The following is a 20320-nucleotide window of genomic DNA, read 5'->3' as shown; positions in this document are numbered from 1 at the left end:
AATGCATTTCGTGTTTAAATATCATAGTCAGTCAACTGCCGTCACAAATTATACCATTTACGATAGTTTTTTCTGTTGTAAAATGTGAAAAAAACTCGTTCAATAGTGGACACTGGCCCGCTGAAACTTTTCCCAGAGCTGTACTATTTTATCCTTCAATGTAATGATCCATTTGGGCTTTTTTTATTATAATTCTTATGATAATTATTACAAGGATTCCGCATTACACTCATATGATGTGATGGGTCGGGCCGGTAGGCATATAGGAATTTTTCATAATGGCGGTGCATATGTAAAAGTTGATTTGTCTCATATCTAATGAAATACTGATTAGACCGTATACATTGCATATTTCGAGACTTATCGTTATCCAGAGATAGTGAACTTTTACTATAATATTTTTAGTTGATATGGGATTCCGAACTTGTTTGCACCATTATCTCATCAAACCAAACATATAAAATGACAAAATTAGTTTATGCAACCGTGAAATTGAGATTAAGGCTGAGCGTCGTGAAATTGTGCCTGCAGCTTGGGCCGAGGCACTATCATGGGCTAAATCCTGATTTAACAAAAAAATCAAATATTTAGATTTAATATACAAATATCTTATTTATTATAATAAGTATATAAATATATATTAAATATAGCTTTACAATATACATTGAGTCAGGCCGACCCAAACCTGACTTTGTCAAAAGTATACGAATATATATATTAAATATAGTTTTATAATACATATTGAGTCGAGCTTGAACCAACCAAAGTCGGGCTCAGACCGGCCCAAGCCTTTATATGGTAGCCGAAGGCTAGACTGATGCCCACCTTTAATTGAGATATGTTCGGAAAGAAAAAGATTATGCCGAAGGCCCAAAGGATTTTTAAAAATATACCACTGCAACAACATGCAACATCAAAATGCTAAGTTGTGTGTAAATTTGAAAAAGACGGAAAGCTCTATCCTCGTGACTACTAATAATAACTAAAAATTTCTGACGGATTAATTCCTATCAGAGAACACGAACTCCCAAGTTTTCTGTTTCAGTGATTAATTGCAGACCTGATGCCTTACCAAGTTTGGAGTATTCTCCTCATACGGCTGACCATGATGACAGTGATAATCGTGCATATGAACCCGGATAGAAGAAACCTTGCCTCATTTCAAACATCTTTATTTTTTTCAGAATTTGATGAATTCTAGTTTATGACTGTCTACATACAAGGAATGTGATTATATCCTAAATACGATATGCTTCCACTAACATAGAGTACATGAAGATACTACTCTGAAACATGCTAGGGATCGAACATATATGCATCTTCTATAGTTCTTTCCGAGTGCTTTTTTGCATGACGAATCTCCTGGATTGTATTGTCGCAGTTAGGGCATATGGTGATTGGTGAGAACTGAATATAAGCCTTCCTGAGACATTCCTCACCCCACAACATTCCCAAGAAAAATGAATTGTGAATTAAACAGAATATAAATAGGGAAAAAAAATTGCATGATTAACAGCAAGTACGAGGATTGCACACACACAAGCTGATGCTACAGGAAGTTAAATTACCAGATACACCTGCTATAAAACTCACCCAGGTCCCTACTTGATGTCCAAAATAAGAGCCTGATGAGTATCAATCACTAGATTCATCACTATCATCATCTTCATGCTGTGAAACAACCCGCTGTATGAACTGTTTGCGCACTCCTTCCATAACTGCTTGCCTTGATGAATCACTTTCATTTTCACTATTGCGAAGGACTGGATCTGACTGGCAAAGTTTCAAAGCAACACCTGAAGAAAAAAATTCAAAGAAGAAAAGGTTATACTTCATACAAGGAGGCTACTAATTTCCAATTGTAGTAATAGAAGCATAATTAACTTGTTTCCAGTAGGCTTCCTTTCCTAGTCCATTTGAATGGATGGGGTAATACTGGTTTTGCTTGCTGGTTGATAGTAATTATTTAAACAAGCAAATTTTCCTTTTCCCTTTACAAATCAAGCACCACTAGTAAGTTCTGAATATGGATAATCAGTTTTCTCAAGCATTAATGCATGGTAGCTACATCAAGACAATGAAGCCTCCAAACAACTTGCAATGAGCACATGTGCTCTGGGAGAAGCCCCTCAATCTCATCATGTGTTGGACCTTATTTTATTGGATCTGAACAAGTAGAAGTTTCCTGAATTTTTTCTTCATCGCAGAGAAATATACAAGTCAAAAACGTATTCACAGATGTCCTGTTATTGTTTACATGGCTTTAACACGCTCAGCTTTTCACACATTGTGCATTTAACTAACTGTAGGACTTATTGGCCACAGTTGCGACTTGCATGCATCTTCAAGGAAGTTGTGTAATTTCCTTTTGCAGAAAAAAGCCTTTTAAGACTCCTAAAAAGGAAAGGAAACTCTATTTTCTTAACCAAGAAAATGTCCTCAGAATGAGGTCAATCACTAGAGATTAAAGCAACTGTTCAAAATGAAGCATAGCATAGATGGTTGGCTGGACGCTTTCAAGTCTCACAACAAAATTACATTCCAATAATAATTTAAGGACCTCATATCCTTTGTACAAAGCATCAAACGAAAAGCATGTGAAGAAAAAACATGTGATGGTCCTTGTTCTCAACAATCAACATAACACTTAACCACATAGTAACAGGTTCACCTGCATTCTACAAATTGTGTGTGATAATTAGTTCATGTGCTCAGAAGTAAAACCAACATGAAAGAGTATTAAATAGTCCAAACGATATATGAACATGACATGCTCTGTACAACAGAGTGGGAACTGGGAACTAATAGCCTAACCCCGTATGAAAGATCAAATCAAACCAACAAGTGATTCAGCTAACTATTATAGGCAAATCTAGAAATTCACCTTCAGCTGTACATCTTTGGGAACCAAAATGATGCAAACCCACATAAGTAGCCTTAACAGCACCGTTGTTATACACCAAAACTGTTGGAAGATTGCGATCAGGATAGTTGGGAATACAATCAGTTGATATAATTTTCACAAATTTGGTGAAAGGATATCTTTCAGCAAGTTCTTCCAAGCAACGCAAAAGTAACCCACACTCTGTTATCCTGCAAACACATGAACAGATCAATCAAATACTTTTCTTCTTCTGCTGATGTTGAACTATTGTTACTTAAAAACGAACCAGGTAAAAGAACATTGAGATGCATATTGTAGCATCATATTACAAACTTAAACAAAAACAATGACAAGCTGAAGCAGGTATATCAAGACCCCATATCTAAAGACATTTAAGTGTCAGAACTGAAAAGTTTGGAACTGATTCACGTAAGGAGGATAGCACTGGAAGGGGCTTTCTTCAGCAGTCCAAAGGCAGCCTCAACCACATTAGGCGTGCTCTAATCTTTATTAAGTTTAGAAAACTTTTTTCATGGCAGAAAGATACATGATTTTTGTGTAAATAACAACCCTGCCATTTCATAAATTGAGAGAGCATAAACACAAGAAAAAATGTGTTGGATTGGACTCTGATAGAAACCAGATTAGACCTGAATAATTATACTATAATGTCTTTTCAACACCCCCCTCCAAAAAAAAAAAAAACAAAAAAAAACAAAAAACAAAAAACAAAAAACAAAAAACAAAAGACAAAAAACAAAAACAAAACAATAGCCAGAATGTGAAAAAGGAAAAGTCCATGGTTAAACACATATATCTCTTCAGTTTTTCTTCTTCCCATCCTTGCCGATCCCCTATTCCATTTCTGAGACAATGTCCTGCTCATCTATTGACACCAATATGTGATTTCCAATTTAAGTTGTGCCTTTTCTCTAATTTGCCCTTCAACCCAGCTCTCTCTCCCTCCCTTTTTTTCTTCCCCCACCTTTTTTTCCCCTTAATAACATTTTCTTCTAACTTCTAAGTTCTTCCCCTAGTTTCGACTTTCATTTGGAAAAGATCAATATAACATGCAATTCCCCTTATTGGTTGTCTTCTTCCTCTTTCTTTTTTGCTGGAATATTATCATCATAATTCTATCTTAGTTACGCATGACCGTGACAGATGGCAATTTATGAAGAGAAATTTATCAATGTTTTGATTGTTTGGGTTCTCTCATCTCTCATGTACCACCTAGCACTTTTACTTATCTTTTACTTTATCTTGGGTTCTCTTTATTCCATTGATTCATTTGTTCTGCATTATGCAATACCTCCAGTCACAGGGACCACCCTCTAAGTAATGAAGTAGTATTTTGCAGCCATTTCTGGTTCCTGCATTTCATAGTCCCTAACAAAGGTATGCAGTTATTCTTTTTATTTTATTTTTAGATCTTTTAATACCATGTTGTATAAGTTTCTACTGTAATAATACTAGAATTATATGATGTTATAGAATGCTAGAAATTGAATTTATGACATGTAGAAACACGAACCACAAAGAGAGAGAGAGTGGAGAACGAACACACAATCTACGTGGAAAACCTCAGAAAGAGGTGAAAAACCACGGGGAGGCTCTGACCTAGGTGCTCACCGCAACCCTAGGAGAGAGAAAATTATATTTCACTTAATTCAACACTAAACACAAGTGACAATATAAAGAGGGAGAGAGGAGAAGCCGCCTAGGGTACCGAGCCCGCCTCGGTACCCGCGCCCCATAGAACCGGGTCCAGGAATGGACCCGGTTCCCACAGCAACATATTCTAACACTCCCCCTCAAGCTTGGCATACATGTCAAACATGCCAAGCTTGCTAACATTCTTTTCGAATGAAGAAGTACAAAGTCCTTTAGTTAGGACGTCTGCAACTTGATCTTCAGACTTCATATATGGCAGAATCAGCTCCTTTGAGTCAATGCGTTCCCGGATAAAATGGCGGTCAATCTCCATATGTTTGGTCCTGTCATGTAGAACTGGATTATTGGCAAGATTAATCGCAGACTTGTTGTCACAGTACATCTTCATTTTATCTCCCAGTTCCACACCAATATCAGTCAAAAGAATCTTCAGCCACAGCATCTCTGTAACCCCCATTGCAACAGCCCTGTACTCAGCCTCAGCACTAGACCTCGAACATACTTCTTGCCTCTTACTTCTCCAAACAACTAGGTTACCTCCAAGAAAGATACAATACCCTGTAGTAGACCTCCTTGTGTCAGTGCAACCTGCCCAATCTGCATCTGAGTAGCCCTCAATAGTAAGTTTGTCTTGTCGAGTATACAGCAGTCCTTTTCCTGGGTCATTCTTTAGATATCCCAACACTCTTTCTGCACTCTTCCAGTGACAATCCGTGGGAGCATGCATAAATTGACTTAGCACATTTACCGCATACGTGATATCAGGGCGAGTTAGAGTAAGATAGATAAGCTTACCTACTAGCCTCTGATATCGCCCTTTTCCTTCCTCATCCAGAATAGTGCCCGTCTTGATACTTATCTTAGTTCCCGACTCTATAGGAGTAAGATAGGGCCTACAACCAAGTTTACCTGTCTCCTTTAGTAAGTCAAGAGTGTACTTCCTTTGATTCATAACCAGCCCTGTCTCTGATCGAGCAATCTCTATCCCCAGAAAGTATCTCAGCTTACCCAGATCCTTGAGGTCGAATTCTTTAGCTAATCTCTCCTTCATCTTTCTGTTTTCTTCTTCATCACTGCCAGTGACAATCATATCATCAACGTAGACAAGGAGAAGACTCACCAGACCATCTCTCTGCTTTATGAATAGGGTATGATCTCCATTTCCTTGCTTGTACCCAGTAGACTTCATAACGATCCTTAGTCTCTCAAACCAAGCTCTAGGCGACTGCTTCAAGCCATACAAAGCTTTCTTGAGGTGACAACATTTTCCCTCTTGAACATACCCGGGAGGCATGCTCATATAGACTTCTTCCTCCAGATGGCCGTTCAAGAACGCATTTTTAACATCAAGCTGGTCCATGCGCCACTTCCTGTGCACAGCAAGAGCAAGAATAACCCTCACGGTCTTCAACTTTGCAACAGGGGCAAAGGTCTCAAGATAGTCGATCCCATACTTCTGGCTGAACCCCTTTGCAACCAAACGAGCTTTATATCGATCTACAGTGCCATCAGGTTTGTACTTCACGTTGTAAACCCACTTAGAGCCAACTAAGTGTGTCCCTTTAGGGATATCAACAACTTCCCATGTTTTGTTCTTAGCTAACGCACCCATCTCCTCTGTCATAGCCTGTAACCACTTGGGATCATCCTTAGCATCATCCACCGACCTGGGAATAACAACTTTGGATAAGGTTGTGATAAAACATTTGTAATTTGTACTGAGCTTAGCATAAGAAACAAATCTCTGAATAGGGTGAGAAGTACATGACCTGGTGCCTTTGCGCAAAGCAATGGGGAGCTCTTCATTCGATGGACTTGGGTCATCCGGGGAGATCACAGGATTGGGATTGGTTCTATCCTCATCACCAACATCTTCCACTGTAGCTTTCTCCTTTCTGACATAAACCTGGCCAAACAAGTGATCCCGGGCAAGAGTGGGCTGAGCATCCACCGTGACCCCTTCCATATGGCTGCCCTTCTCATTACTGACCGTGACCGTGTCAATCACACTGGGACTAACCTTGTAATCCAAAAACTCCATAAACTGAATCAGCTGGTTAGAGGAATACTCTTCCCCTTTGTTCCCAAGACACTCCCCCTGAAGAGGATTCGCCGAAAAATACGACTCATGTTCATGAAATGTGACATCCCTCGAAACATACACTTTGGAAGTAGTGGGATCCACACATTTATACCCCTTCTGAGTGGAAGAGTACCCCAAGAAAACTCCTTTAATAGACCGGGGATCAAGTTTTTTGAGAGTAGGGCTATGATTATGCACAAAACAACTGCACCCAAAGACACGAGGAGTAAGAGGCCACGGATTCTGAGTGGGCCACAGGGTAGAATAAGGAGACTGACCATCCAACACCCTAGTAGGCATACGGTTAATGAGATGTGCACTAGTGAGAAGTGCATCACCCCAATACCGCTTCGGGACATGACGTTGGAACATAATGGCCCGGGTAACATTCAATAGATGACGATTTTTACGTTCAGCTATACCATTTTGAGGAGGTGTATAACTACAAGAGGTTTCATGAACAATACCCTTGCCTTTCAAGAATTCATCAAGGGATTGGGAGACATATTCCCTTGCATTATCCGTACGGAAAGCTTGAACAGTAGTATGGAATTGAGTCTCAACAAAGGCAACAAAGTTTTTCACAACTGCTGGAACCTCACTACGTTCTCGCAACAAGTACACGAACGTACATCTAGAGTAATCATCAATAAGCGTCAAAAAATAGTGACAACCACCACACGTGGGTACTCCAGAAGGACCCCAAACATCGGAATGAACTAAGGCAAACGGATGAGTGGTTTTATTCAAAGAAATAGGGTACGAAGCCCTGACATGTTTAGCCAATTGACACACTTCACAAGCGAAGGAGTCAATGGAGACAGAAGCAAACAAATGAGGAAACAACTTCTTTATTAACTGGAAGGGGAGATGTCCAAGTCGCTCGTGCCATCGCAGAACAGTAGATCTATCGTTCACACCAGACAAGTGACCACTCGTGGCAGAAATCAATGCTGAAGCAACTTGTACCGGCAGCCTGTAGAGCCCATCAGTAACCGAACCAATCCCAATCTTCTTCCCCGTCACCAAGTCCTGCAGGGAACAATGATCAGCAGAGAAAATCAGATTACAGTTTAATTCTTTAGTAATACTGCTGACAGAGAGTAAGTTCACAGGAATATTTGGAACATGCAGGGCATTGTGGAGACGGTATTTGTTCAACAGGGACAAGCTCCCTTTCCCAGCCACAGAGATAGAAGACCCATCTGCCATAGACACGCGTTGCTTGCCAGAGGAAAGTTGATATTCTTGAAAGAGTTTAGAGTCCCCTGTCATGTGGTGAGTGGCTCCACTATCAACAATCCAATCACCAAGAGAAGGGTTACCTTGATCAGTCGAGGCAACGAGGGCTTGGGCTAGCTGAGCCCCTTCAGACGTGGAGGACTCCTCAGGGGTAGTAGATAGACGGCTGATGTACGCCTGTAGCTCCTTGAGTTGAGCAGGGGACAACTTGGACTTCAACGGCGTCGGGCGACGAAAAAACTTGACGATTCTCGGAAAAAACGCTTCTCCAACTCCGCTGGCTCTGATACCATGTAGAAACACGAACCACAAAAAGAGAGAGAGTGGAGAACGAATACACAATCTACGTGGAAAACCTCAGAAAGAGGTGAAAAACCACGGGGAGGCTCTGACCTAGGTGCTCACCGCAACCCTAGGAGAGAGAAAATTATATTTCACTTAATTCAACACTAAACACAAGTGACAATATAAAGAGGGAGAGAGGAGAAGCCGCCTAGGGTACCGAGCCCGCCTCGGTACCCGCGCCCCATAGAACCGGGTCCAGGAATGGACCCGGTTCCCACAGCAACATATTCTAACATGACATAATTCAAAACTTGGCATGGTACTTTGACATTTTGTTCGTAGTTAGTAATAGACAATGATTTAAGTTATGTTATAATTCTGGAACATCTATATTTATAACTTATTTTTACTCAAATACAAAGGAAACCTTAGGTCACTCAACGAGTCCCCAAGCCCATGTGATTGATCCAAGACCAAGCCCTAAACATTCCAACCACAGCTTCACATAAAAGATATGTGATAATGATGCTCAAGCATTGGTTTTAACTTTTAAGATTACTTAACGCTGATGATTTCGCCCTTGCATTAAGTATTCACCAATTTGTTAGTCAAACCATGGCTGCAAGCTAGTAGAAAAAAAAAACATCTTTGAGCAGAGCATCTTGAACAATGAAAGGAAACTGGGGTTATGCAGACTCTCACCAACATACTCCAAAAATGTGCACAGCTATTGAACTCTCAACCTTTTCCCACTTGAACTTCTCAAGTTTATCCCCCTAGCCAGGTTGTTGGTGCATATTGAACAGTGATATTAAATCATCAAAGCTCATAGTTGAAAAGCACAACCACCGACTAAGTCACATGGATAGTCGAGTACGGGTATGCCAATTTTGGAACATGTGGATAGGGTATTTATATATATATATATATATATATATATATATATATAGAGAGAGAGAGAGAGAGAGAGAGAGAGAGAAAGAGAAATTGAAATCAGCCTGGCTAATGTCCATTCCGGATGAGTATTTCTTTTTAAATTTTCTAATGCCAAAAACTGTTGCAAATGGTACATTTTATGGCTATAAACCATGGTAATGATTTGCCGTTGCGAAATGCACCATTTACGACATTGTTTAGCGTCACGCACGCACACACACAAACACACAAAAAATCCCACAAAGAAAAATTGCACATGTTGTTAAGAAGAAAAAGGGTATAATGCATTTTGAATAAGGTCTAATATATATATATATATATGCACACATACACAAATATCACAAAAAAAAATCATGCATTTTTTTAAAAGTAAAAAAGATTTAAGGCATTTAGGATTGGGTCATACCCAAACACTACCCAAAATGTGTCCTAACTCCTAACATGTCAACTTGCCGTGTCCATGTAACTTAGGCCACCTATTTCTCCAATATCTCCATTTTCGAGCTAGCTCATAACCAAAAGCATCACAATGCATACCACATGCTGAATTTCGAAAAAAAAAAGAAAGAAAAAAGAGAGCTACTTTTTAGTGTTCTAAGCATATACTTCTCTGTTTCTTTTAAATTTCATGTCCAGGAAGCAGATTTACTTATTTTATGGTCATTGTTTTACACATTATTTTGTCCAGGTACTTATAATACTAGAACCGGTTTCAAGTTTTCCACATCAAAACTTGTAGTCTCTAGTGTCATATACAGGAAGGGAGGTTTTCATCCCATTTCAGAAAAGGAATCCCTCGAAATTCTAGAAGCTGATTGAGTCCAATTACAGTTATTATCCCTTAAATGATGGTTAATGAAGCTGAATTGTTGAATCTATAATAGAAAAAGCTTCTTTGTTGCTTATTTGCGTTGCCAAGATATAATCTATTATTTCACAAACATTTTTATTATTTGTCATAATTTTTTTAGTTTACAAAACATATAATATTTTTCTTGAGAAAAAGCATATTTTGAAGAAGCTCCTGACAGAAAGTTCCTCAGATGGGTCGCCATGCCAAAAGGTCACTTTATTATTTTCTCTGTTACGTAAAATAACCTAAAAGTTTGTTATGTTCACAATGTAAGTTCCTGATTATCAAAAGTGCTACAACACAGCAACTCATAAACATATAATGTAAAAGCCAAAGAGAAAATGCATGTCTTTTAAATTAAACTTACACCATAAAAAGTAATGGAAGATCATCCAGAGACCATAGAAAGAGCAACCGCAGACTAAACCCAAAAGCACAAAAAAATATGTTAATCGGTCGGATGACAAGTGAAACTCACACTTACCCTTCCTTGTAAAGAAAAACCACCACCCAAACATCTGGAGGTGCCTGAGAAACTTCCCGGACGAAATCTGCACCAACGATTGGAATGACAGACCCAAAACGTGGAATTCTAGCACCCATTTTCAGCTCCTCCAATCGTTTCTTCCTACACCATAAAGTAACACAACGCAGAGTTTTCTATTTAGGACCGGTTTTTGAGAACCGCTCAGAATCTCAGTGCATTTAAAAATACAATGTCAGGACAATTTTACACAACTCCAACCACACAATGGACACAAAATTCTTGTACCAAAGAATCTGAAAATGGATTCAGGAGAAAAGAGACTATTAGATGTTTTCACTTTTTTCTTTGTCTAGATCACAGTCCCTTACCGATATTCTTCAAGAAAACGATCATCATCAAGATCATCTTCCAGATCTTCTAATTCCTCCTCATTTTTCCTGTCGATCCAATCCTTGTCCTTTTGTTTGGAGTCCTCATCATCAGGAGCCCATGCCGGAGGCTTGAAAGGAGCAGGTTTAGGGGGCAAATTTCCAAACTTCCTCTGAAGATCATCCCACTCTGTGCTGGTGCCCTCAACATCTTTGTATACAAAGTGGTAGTCCCCCATGCCTAGATCACCAAAAACCTAGACCATACGAAAAGAAAAAAGGAGGATGAAAAAAATTCTCCACCCTCACTTCCTTTGGCATCCATTGAAGGAAAAAATGAATAGATTTGGAATTAACAGAAAACAAAAGACTTAATAAAATGATACTGAAAAAAATGTATATCTGTTGTAGATCAAAACATCATGGAGATGGTTAAAATAAACCTAACTCTTCCGTTCATGATAATCATCATAGAAAACAACTTGAAGCAGGGAGAAAATCCTAAACTTCTAATGAACTAGACCCGCATATATTATAAACAAACCATTATAATAAAACGCCAAGCCACTGCAAATATGTGCAACCAAGCTCGCTATTTAGACGAGCATGTCTAAAAGCGTTTGTTGATGGCCCCTTTGGGGCTGCAAAGAGAGAGACAGTGAGTACTTAAACTGGTGCTCTATTGAACATACATGGAGGAGGACAATGCCGTAGAACTTGTCGCCAGTCAGGGATAGCTGAGAAAGAGAAGGGCAGAAATTTGGCGTTAGATGTGGCGAAAACGGGACTGGCCATTAAAAGAGAGAAATTTCTTTTCCCAAGCCTATGCCTCCCTTCAAATGTAATTTACAAAGAATTACAAACAACCAACTAACTTTTCAAGGAACAACAAGTTATCTCAAGTTTTAATTTTTTCAGGGAATTTTTCAAAATGGGGCAAATAACAAAGTATTGCAGACCCACGATTTTTGTTAAGATTTCCTTAAACATTTGGAATGTGAATTAGGGAAGAATCAAATGAAAGATATACTTAAAACTATCAAGAAGGAGACATTTGAGGAAAAGATAGAGATAAGGGCATATCTAACCACATTTTACAACAATTAACCTTGCCTTGCTACTTTCTTAGAGGACCACGTCTAGAGAGAGAGAACGAGAGAGAAACGTCCTCCTTCTTGCTCCCTTGTTGGGATTGAGGCTCGTGGCTGCTGGAAAGGAACCAGAAGCAGAGGTTGCTGCTGGAAGTTAGTCTCAGATTTTAAGAGGTATGGGGAGATTCAGCTATGAACGTATCATGTAGCCTTGTATTTTCTGTTTGATTTATGATGGATAAAGATACTCATATACATGCTGTAATAGAATCCATGTGAGGTGTTGCATGTTATATGTTATACAATGTTCTTTATTAGAGTTATCTCTGAATCTTTAGAACGAAGCATGCTAAAGTTAGGTTTTGAGATCCTCTGTATTCTCCGGTGTATTCCATATGTGAGAAACAGAGATTCCAGCCGACCCTAAAACTGAGCATGCACGTTATGTTAAGGGCTGTGTTAGAGGGTTCGAACAAAACGCTGGAAGTAATCATCCAGAACCCTTGCAAAGGGTGGCCACAGAAATTGTGATACAAATCTGAAAGAGGAAAGACTCTGTTGTCATCCCCAAATTAAGATTATACCAAGTCAAAGAGAAGAGCAGTTCATAAACGTCGTCTACAGAAGGCAAAACCTCCTCTGTTCGACTTAGGGTAAATCTAAAATCAGCAACAAATAAGAGAAAGGGAAAGAGCGATCGCTTTGACGAGCTGACGCTGTTGCCCAATTGACTGGAAAACCAGCCTTCTTTCTCGCACGGGTGGCAGATGGAACGCAGCTTCGGCCGTTCCTCCCTGCTTGTGAGAAAGAGAGCAAGGGAAGAGGCGGCGGCAACTACCGTTGCAACCGGGCAGTGGAGGGCCCGACAGCCCTTCTGTCTCTCTGTCGCTTGAAACTTGAGGGCTCTGTTGGGGTCTCTTCCGCTCGCCTTGCTGCACACGGAGGAAGGCCAGAAAGGAAGACGGATCCCTCTCTGGTTTCAATTGAGGAAGAACGGTGGAGGCTCCACCGTCGGTCGCACGAGAAGAAGACGAGAAAGAGGAGCAGCCGTGAGGAGAGATGGAAGCGATGGCGGCTGAGGGCGTTAGTCGGACGATGGACGGCAACTGCGAGCGTTGGTCAGATGGTTAGTGGGCGTGACAGTGGGAGGAGGACGATCTCTCCCTCTGGTCTCGTTTTCTATGGTGATGGGTTATTGAAGATCGATGGAAGCCACCATTGGACGAAACAGGAAGACAAGGAAGGAGGTCATGGGAGGAGAACCTCTCTGGTTTTGGTTGAGAGAAGAGAGCAGAGGAGACGGCGGCGGCGGAAGGCGACGGGCGGCTGGTGGCGCAGCGGCGTGTAACCGAGCGACGGCCCTCACGGGAGAACAAGAGATCGCTAGTGCTGGTGATGGGTCGCAGAAGAACCGGTGGAACCACCGTCGAACGAAGCAAGGACGCGAGGAAGAAGCTCTCGCGCGAGGAGAGAGAAAACGACGCGTAAAATGCAAGAGAAACGAGCGTCGACCGATTTTATATCAAAGATGAAAAATTTCAGAACGGGTCCACCTAATTAGCATAATTTACGGATAAGCTGTTACAATTTTCAGTAATCCATGACGCAACGTTTTTTGCTGAAAACCTCTTCAAAAAGAGGCTTGCGAAAGTGATTTTCAGCAAAAACCGGGTATTTAATATGAAATTGCGTTTCGGTACCCTCTAAGTTCTTAAAAATTCCCAAAAGGGGGTTTTATAAATTAAGAACGAAAAGTTATGTGTTATTGCTCTTTGATGCTCCTAATTGTGTTTAAAATTTCAGAAAGATGGTTCTGAAATCAATTTCCAAAAGTTGAAGAGGAAAGTCACATTTTAAGAATTTAAAGTATAAATTCTCGTGCTTTTGAATGATTATTTTATTTAAGAATTCTTGGCGTGATGATCCGTATGTTGTTTTCTCCATTCGACTGTGTTTTGTAGCCATTATCAGAAAATGGTTTATTGATTATGTCCGAGAAACCAAGCCTGAGGGCGGTTTCTATGAGAGGTATTAGACGAGGTTTAGTGATGAGAAACCCTCATTTTTGAAATTCGAAGGCAAAACTTAGACTTTGTGCGATGGTTTATGTGAGTGCGAGCTTTTGTTTTTGCCCAGTGTTTGGTTTGTCCCAGGAGGGGTGATGCGCGAGAGTTCTCTTTTGTCGCTCACTCCTCTGTCTGTACTGGAGGGCCCACAGGGTATTGGGCGGCACAAGGGCCCGGGGTACTGCTGCTGTGTTGGGAGAGAGACATCTCCTGGTCCCTCAAACCGGGTTCCTAGGGGGGCCATGCTGCTGCAGCGGCGATCTGGGATATCTCAGGAGGCTTCACTTCAGGTACCCTCGATCCGTTGGATCGCCTGGTGAAGATATGTTCTGTTCTGCCCGTGAGTGCCCACGGGGATGTCTGTTGTTCGACACGATGATCATGACATTGTCAGAGAACCACGGTTGGAAGCCTACGAAATTTTAGAGGTTGTGCACACCTCGTTTTGTTTCTGTTAATGAGTCGTAACGGTAATATGTGTTAAGATTTGAAGACATGTGTTTTATAAAAATCAAATATTATTTTGTTGGGCCATGTTCCATTCATGGCTGGATTTTTCCATACTGAGAGGAATTCTGACCCTTCCTTCTACTATACAGGTAGTACATGATAGATTCTGGCTCATGGAGTGACGACCTCAGGCTTTGTGATGGACGGGCATTGGCATTCTGAACACGGCGTCGGTTTTGAGCTTAGTGGTCATTCTAGTTGTTTGGGTTCAAGTGTTTTATTTTAATACAGTGCATTTATTTAAGTTTTGGTCATGACTCAATGTTGCTTTCGCTATGATTTATATTAAAGAAAGAAAAAAAAATTTGGTGTCAAAAATTGGGTCGTGACAATTGCTCAACTTTGTTGTTGGAAAATTCTGAAAAAGGCACCTAAAGTCACAACCTGCCTATCACCCACATTAATTTAGACACAAATAAGTCAGAGATAAAGTTACAAAAATTTGATGAATTTACCCAGCCACGTTCGATGGCCTGGATTTTTTTGAGGGGGAATTTTTTCAAGGAATGTTCTCCATGGTAAACTGAGAAGAGGGTAAATTTTATTTTTTCTTGTTTCAGGCCATGTTTGATGGCCTATAATTTTATTGAAGGGTAAAAAATGCATAGTTTAATACATTAAAAAAAAAAAATTGACCGTTAAGATTTTTTGACCGATTCATATCTTCCTGCTAGAAGGTGCCGAATCATGCTGTTCCTTGCAATTTGTTCTCAATTTCTGATTTCTAATGAGATGAAGCCTGACGCATGCATCATTTTGTTGAGATACAGAGTATTAGTGGTGGGGGGCAAGATTTCTTAACTGTCAGCCTAAATCTGTTTCACATAATTTGAACTGTGTCAACTGTTATTTCTCAACACCAGGAAGATCTATGCAGATACAATCTATACGTGCTGGTTTCTATTTAAAAAGCATGAAGCATCCGTGACAAGCAGAAACATCAAGAACGTGGGGAAGAAAAACTCAGTGCTTGAATTTTATCCTTGAATCAAGGTCTAATGTTGAGATAAATGACTAATTTCCGAAAACAAAAAGTTTGCATGTGTGCATATGAATTTCCAGTCAACAAGAAATGTATAGACCAATAGGATGTTGAAGTATGGTAAAACATGGAGAGATACAAAGTGCTCAAACATAGATCCATTTTAAGAAACTGGAGTCCTTTAATGCATACATGAATTGGTATTAGATCTACACAGCTTATTGGTGAACTTGATATAACATTGGAAACTGCATTGCCAGTTATTGTCTATCTAGAAGCAATTATCATATACGGATCTATTTAATCAGACAAATCAACTTAGAGGTGCTTCTTTTTATGCAAGAAATTATGTTATATTTATTTGCAACTTCATGCTGAACAATAAAGACTAAAGGAGCACTTTCTAACTCCCATCATCAGTCACCACAACTTTTTTCTTCCTGACCCATATACTCGAGCTCTGTTAATGTCTTATGAGCATCTTAATATTCCACAATACTGCTCCATTTTCATGGTACTTCTTGGAAAGGATATTAAAAGCAATACATACTTTCAGCAATGGCACATCTCCGACACTAATTAGGCTTCGAAGGGAACTTAAGATAGAATAGTAAACAAACTGAAGAAAATCCCAATTTAGTCACAATGTCTCAAAGAGCTCGTAGGAAATCTCTAGCCTGGTAATACAGATGATCGGAAAGGTGAGGACAACAGGACTAATTTCCCAAGCTTACGCAGCAAAGAAAAGGATAACTAATTAAGTAGAAACACGACTAAACCTTATGAAACTGAATAATCCCATAAATACTATCAAAATCTGGACAAGCACTCACAGTAAAATCTGGACCAAACATGTCCACTGCAAAGATCAACAGTGTCATAGATGAAGCATGTACTCATAACAGAACGTTTCAAGAGATCCTTCACCAATGAAGAACAGGAAAAAATGGTTTCTAAGAAAAAGAGAAATTTGTAAGAGATGGCAGTGTATTCTCTTTACTGAATCATGCAAAAACATCCATCAAATGCTGATACGGTCCCCACCCTCGTGAAATTCTAGCTTTTTTACTGCAGACTTCAACTGTCCTTTGATGCAGTCAGACGAAGACATACTACCCTTACTCCCCTTCTTTTTCCTGAAATTCTACTTTGATGCAGCGAACAGTTAATAGCCATCTATGGCAAACAAATGCATGTGTGAATTTCCATGGCTCTGCCTAAAGCCAAATCTCGGTAATAAACGAAAAGGATTGAAAATCCATAGCAGTCCTTATATCCTTCGTCTTTTCCAGGATTCCAAGCGAAGACTGGATCCAATACTGATATCATTGGCAAACATTATTCCCGATGCCAATGTTGAAGTTTTGTTCTTTCTTTTCTTAATGGCGAAGAACTCTTTAGGAGCGAGACCTCTTAAATGAGCCTGCCTGTAAAAAGCATTGCTTTGCCCCCTTAATCTGTTCTACGTCTTATGGCGAAGCTCATCGGCAAAGCTCATCAGGAGATGAACCAAGTTGCGGTGAGCAGACATGAATACCTTGAAACTTAAGCAGAGAAATTTGAAGATCGGCGGACAGAAGTAGAGATGGGGCGAGAGGGGGGAAGTGGCGGACACACATAAGAAAAAAATGGCTTTCTTAACAGTTCTCCTTCCAGGCGTTTCCTTCTGTTATGTTCCTTTGGACACAATGCGTGCGGTGGACACACAGAAGGAAAGGCAGAGGGAGAGAAACAAAGTAGAGATGGGGCGAGAGAGGGGAAGTGGAACAATCTTACCTGTGAAGAAATACGATCGCCCCACCAGATCTGTGATGAGAAGAGAATCGAAGGAGGTCGGTCGATCGGAGGAAGAAGAGGCGGTGGCGAGGGAGAAGGAGCTCGGCCGATCGGAGGATGAAGAGGCGGTAGCGAGGGAGGGGAGCGCGATGGAAGATGCCATAACGGGCAGAAAAATTATCGACAAAAAAAGACGGACCCGTGAGGGTCCGACTTTTTCCCAGGGTAAATTTATCCTGAAAATAGGTTTTGAGCGAGAGAAAGTTTCCCACGTTTGATACGTCTGGTTGAAACCGTACAAAAAAGGTAAAAACAGGTTTTTCCCGGCCATCAAACGTGACCTTGGGCCGCGTTTGATTAGCGCGAATCTCTGTGACCTGATATCACTTTGGATCTCTACGACCTGAGATCATCTTAGATCTCATGTCCATAATTTTGAAGTTCGATGCTTCCCTATCAGATCTCAAATCCATGATTTTTACACTACATCATCGGTTTGAGATCCACTTAGCGGTTGATGCTCAAATTTGATATCGTGGATTTCAGGTATTATGGATTTCTAATTCCCTCAAATCTGAGATTCATGGAGAATCAAACACGCCTTTAGGGAGCCTTGACAAGTCCACCTTCCAACACAGTAAAAACCCACCACCAGTTTTTATCTCCTTATGTCCAGAAAAGAGGGTGAGGAAAGTTGGTCTACAACTAAGACTGTACGCGAGCTGAGTTGAGCTCGAGCACGAGCCCAGCTGACAATGTCAGCTCAAGCTTGACTCAAATAGACCAAGTTTCGACGCAAACTCACCTGTTTAAGCTCGTTTACATCTATTTTCTTGGTTTTAAGTTTGGAAATTACCAAAAAAAAAAAACACATAGTTTAAACGAGCTTACTCGAGTTTAATCGAGTTGAGTTAACGTAACTCAAACTCAACTCATTTATAAATTTTCACTTTATTGAGCGAGTTTGTGTCATGCTCGAGTTAGCCTCACTCATTATACAGTCCATTCTACAAAGGGTTTGCCTGTTGATGAATGTTTTTCTCAGTGTTAAACAACTAAATAAATGTTTCATCTCACCCTCTGTGTGAATATAGAGTCAACATTAATTATCCAATAAATATTCACATTCTTTGATTGTCTTTGCAAAGACCCTAGAACCACGGACAAATGCACCACCAAGGTAGTGTTTGCATGAATTAGAGTCTTGTATTGGATGTGACTGTGAGGTCTCCCCTTTCAAAGCAAGCTCAGTACGAAGATTAACCAATACTTGTTTCTCCTGCATACCCAAAAATATTTACAGGTGAATTTGTCTCGAAAAAGCTATCCACGGATAACATGCAAACACAGCCTTGACTGTGAGATTCTCATCTTGATGCTTATTAAATTGTTCATACATTAACATTTTTACACAAAATTAAAGGATAAAAGTTATTATTTCTTTCAGGATAACTATTATTTTGACTAGAATTAGATACTAGAATATTCTTAATCGATTGCTGTCAGTGACAACATTGATTCATAAGTAAACATATACTTGAAGGGTCATTTGGCAATGAGCACAGTAACAAACTGTTCATGAATATATTCCAAAGATTGAGATAGATTCATATAACACTATAATATAGTGTTCCATCAACTTTCTTTAATCTTTGAAGCTGATTCATAAAAACAATTTGTTACTATTTGCTATTGCCAAGTATCCCTTAAAGGATACATGCTTGCACAAATAAAATAACGGAATACGCAAATAACAAAACCTATTCAAAGTGCACCTCAATTAGGACAGAGTTCTCCATCCAAGCCACTAATAATTTGCAATTAATACAACTAACCCATAATCACTTGAATCAAAGTTAGTTATTGGTCGATTAAGCATTGTTTTAAACTGAACACTTTTCATGTTTAAAGCACATGAAAGAACCAAGCCACACGTATTATGCTTGGAAATTTATGCAAGAAGTGGACTCCTGACCTTTCGGAGATGTTGATTAATAAGAACACCATGTTATTGTTCCATGAAACTGTTATATTTAAGGTAGATTCATGTGACACTAACACGGAAATGTCTCGAAGAGAATATCGTGTATGAGCATAGTAAACAAGCATAAACTGCAGCACACTAAACTGTAGGAGTACATTTATTTCAAACGTTGCAAGATGCTCATCCTGTTCCAACAGCTCGGATTCGGACCGGACCGGACCGGGGTTCGCTGGCTAAGCGTCGTAGCATTCATACAGATTTATGTCGGTCCGCAAGCGAAAGTACACATCCCCTTCAAGTGCATCTGTCTCCAATGTGGCCACACCCCTTGTCATGAAGAAATCCCCAGTACCTCCTATGACTGAGATCTGCCTGGTCTTGTTCATTAGTGGGTCAGCACCAGCAAAGCTTATGGTCCCCTTGTGCTGAGTTGAGTTGAATTGAAATGTGAAACCTAGCCATGCACTGAAGGTCTGCTTCTGGTCATACAAGTAGAGCCCCTGGGCTCGGCCTACCGGAGGAGAATGTAGGTTGCTGTCGGTTGTTATGGGGTCGTCGAACACGACGACGTCGCCGAAGTGAGACTGTCCGGCCAAGATGGTGAGGTTGCCCCATGCCGGGGCACCGACGATGGCCGACGTCGCGTTGTCGGCATTCTTGCCATTGTAGAGGATGTCATGGAAGTAGAGGACTAGGTTCTTGCAGGGCTTGGGACTTGGCCTTGCAGCTGGAACTGAAGGGAGTCCACAAAGGAAGACAAAGAAAATGAGGATCAGAAAGAAGGGGAAGGTCTGCATAGGATTTCCATTGGACCTCGCCATTGCTCTCCACAATGGTTAAGGGAGGAAACGACTTATAGCATTACATTTGGATATGAACACACACATATATATATGTGCATTTTCTTTCTTTTGCGTGCAGTAATTCTGATAAGTTATTGAAGAAAAATAAACATAAAAGCACCTAATGTATGACTGCTTACAGATTGAACAGAACTATTTCTTTGTGATATAAAATGACAAAAATACCCTCACAGAGCCTTTACCAGGGAAAGAAGAGACCGACCATATTTTTGTCATTTTATATCAAAAATTAATAT

General features: G+C 40.2%; 2 protein-coding genes across 9 annotated transcripts; both read right to left on the bottom strand.

Moving 5' to 3' along the window:
• Nucleotides 1–1140: 1140 nt before the first annotated feature.
• LOC116250539 (uncharacterized) lies at nucleotides 1141–17413 on the bottom strand. 8 transcript variants are annotated; one of them, XR_007572794.1, is made up of 6 exons: nucleotides 17238–17413; nucleotides 10813–11069; nucleotides 10442–10585; nucleotides 2885–3093; nucleotides 1569–1796; nucleotides 1141–1423 (listed from the first exon to the last, which is right to left on the bottom strand). XR_007572794.1 is itself a non-coding variant. In XM_050076687.1 (6 exons), exons 2-5 carry the CDS (start codon nucleotides 11049–11051, stop codon nucleotides 1636–1638), a joined length of 753 nt encoding a protein of 250 aa, XP_049932644.1. In that variant the 5' UTR covers nucleotides 11052–11069; nucleotides 17238–17413; the 3' UTR covers nucleotides 1141–1423; nucleotides 1594–1635. The 8 variants fall into 8 exon arrangements, 7 of the variants coding, with proteins under 7 accessions (XP_049932644.1, XP_031480096.1, XP_031480092.1 ...); XM_050076687.1 differs by having other exon boundaries at nucleotides 1594–1796; XM_031624236.2 differs by lacking the exon at nucleotides 1141–1423 and adding an exon at nucleotides 11505–11549 and having other exon boundaries at nucleotides 1485–1796.
• A 1815-nt stretch (nucleotides 17414–19228) lies between these two features.
• On the bottom strand, nucleotides 19229–20087 carry LOC116251136 (disease resistance response protein 206-like). Its single transcript, XM_031625222.2, has one exon. It carries the CDS (start codon nucleotides 20040–20042, stop codon nucleotides 19455–19457), a length of 588 nt encoding a protein of 195 aa, XP_031481082.1. The 5' UTR covers nucleotides 20043–20087; the 3' UTR covers nucleotides 19229–19454.
• Nucleotides 20088–20320: the final 233 nt, after the last annotated feature.

The sequence above is a fragment of the Nymphaea colorata genome, chromosome 3, assembly GCF_008831285.2.
Source record: "Nymphaea colorata isolate Beijing-Zhang1983 chromosome 3, ASM883128v2, whole genome shotgun sequence".
In the NCBI taxonomy this organism is placed as follows: Eukaryota; Viridiplantae; Streptophyta; class Magnoliopsida; order Nymphaeales; family Nymphaeaceae; genus Nymphaea; species Nymphaea colorata.
This window is presented reverse-complemented; position numbering and strand designations above follow the sequence as displayed.

Coding starts and splice junctions, on each gene's coding strand:
- LOC116250539 (XM_050076687.1), bottom strand. CDS start 11,051: ATGGGGGACTACCACTTTGTATACAAAGATGTTGAGGGCACCAGCACA. Junction 10,586..10,812: donor CGTTTTCTTGAAGAATATCG/GTAAGGGACTGT, acceptor TTTATGGTGTAG/GAAGAAACGATTGGAGGAGC. Junction 1,797..2,884: donor CCAAAGATGTACAGCTGAAG/GTGAATTTCTAG, acceptor TTTTTTCTTCAG/GTGTTGCTTTGAAACTTTGC.
- LOC116251136 (XM_031625222.2), bottom strand. CDS start 20,042: ATGGCGAGGTCCAATGGAAATCCTATGCAGACCTTCCCCTTCTTTCTG.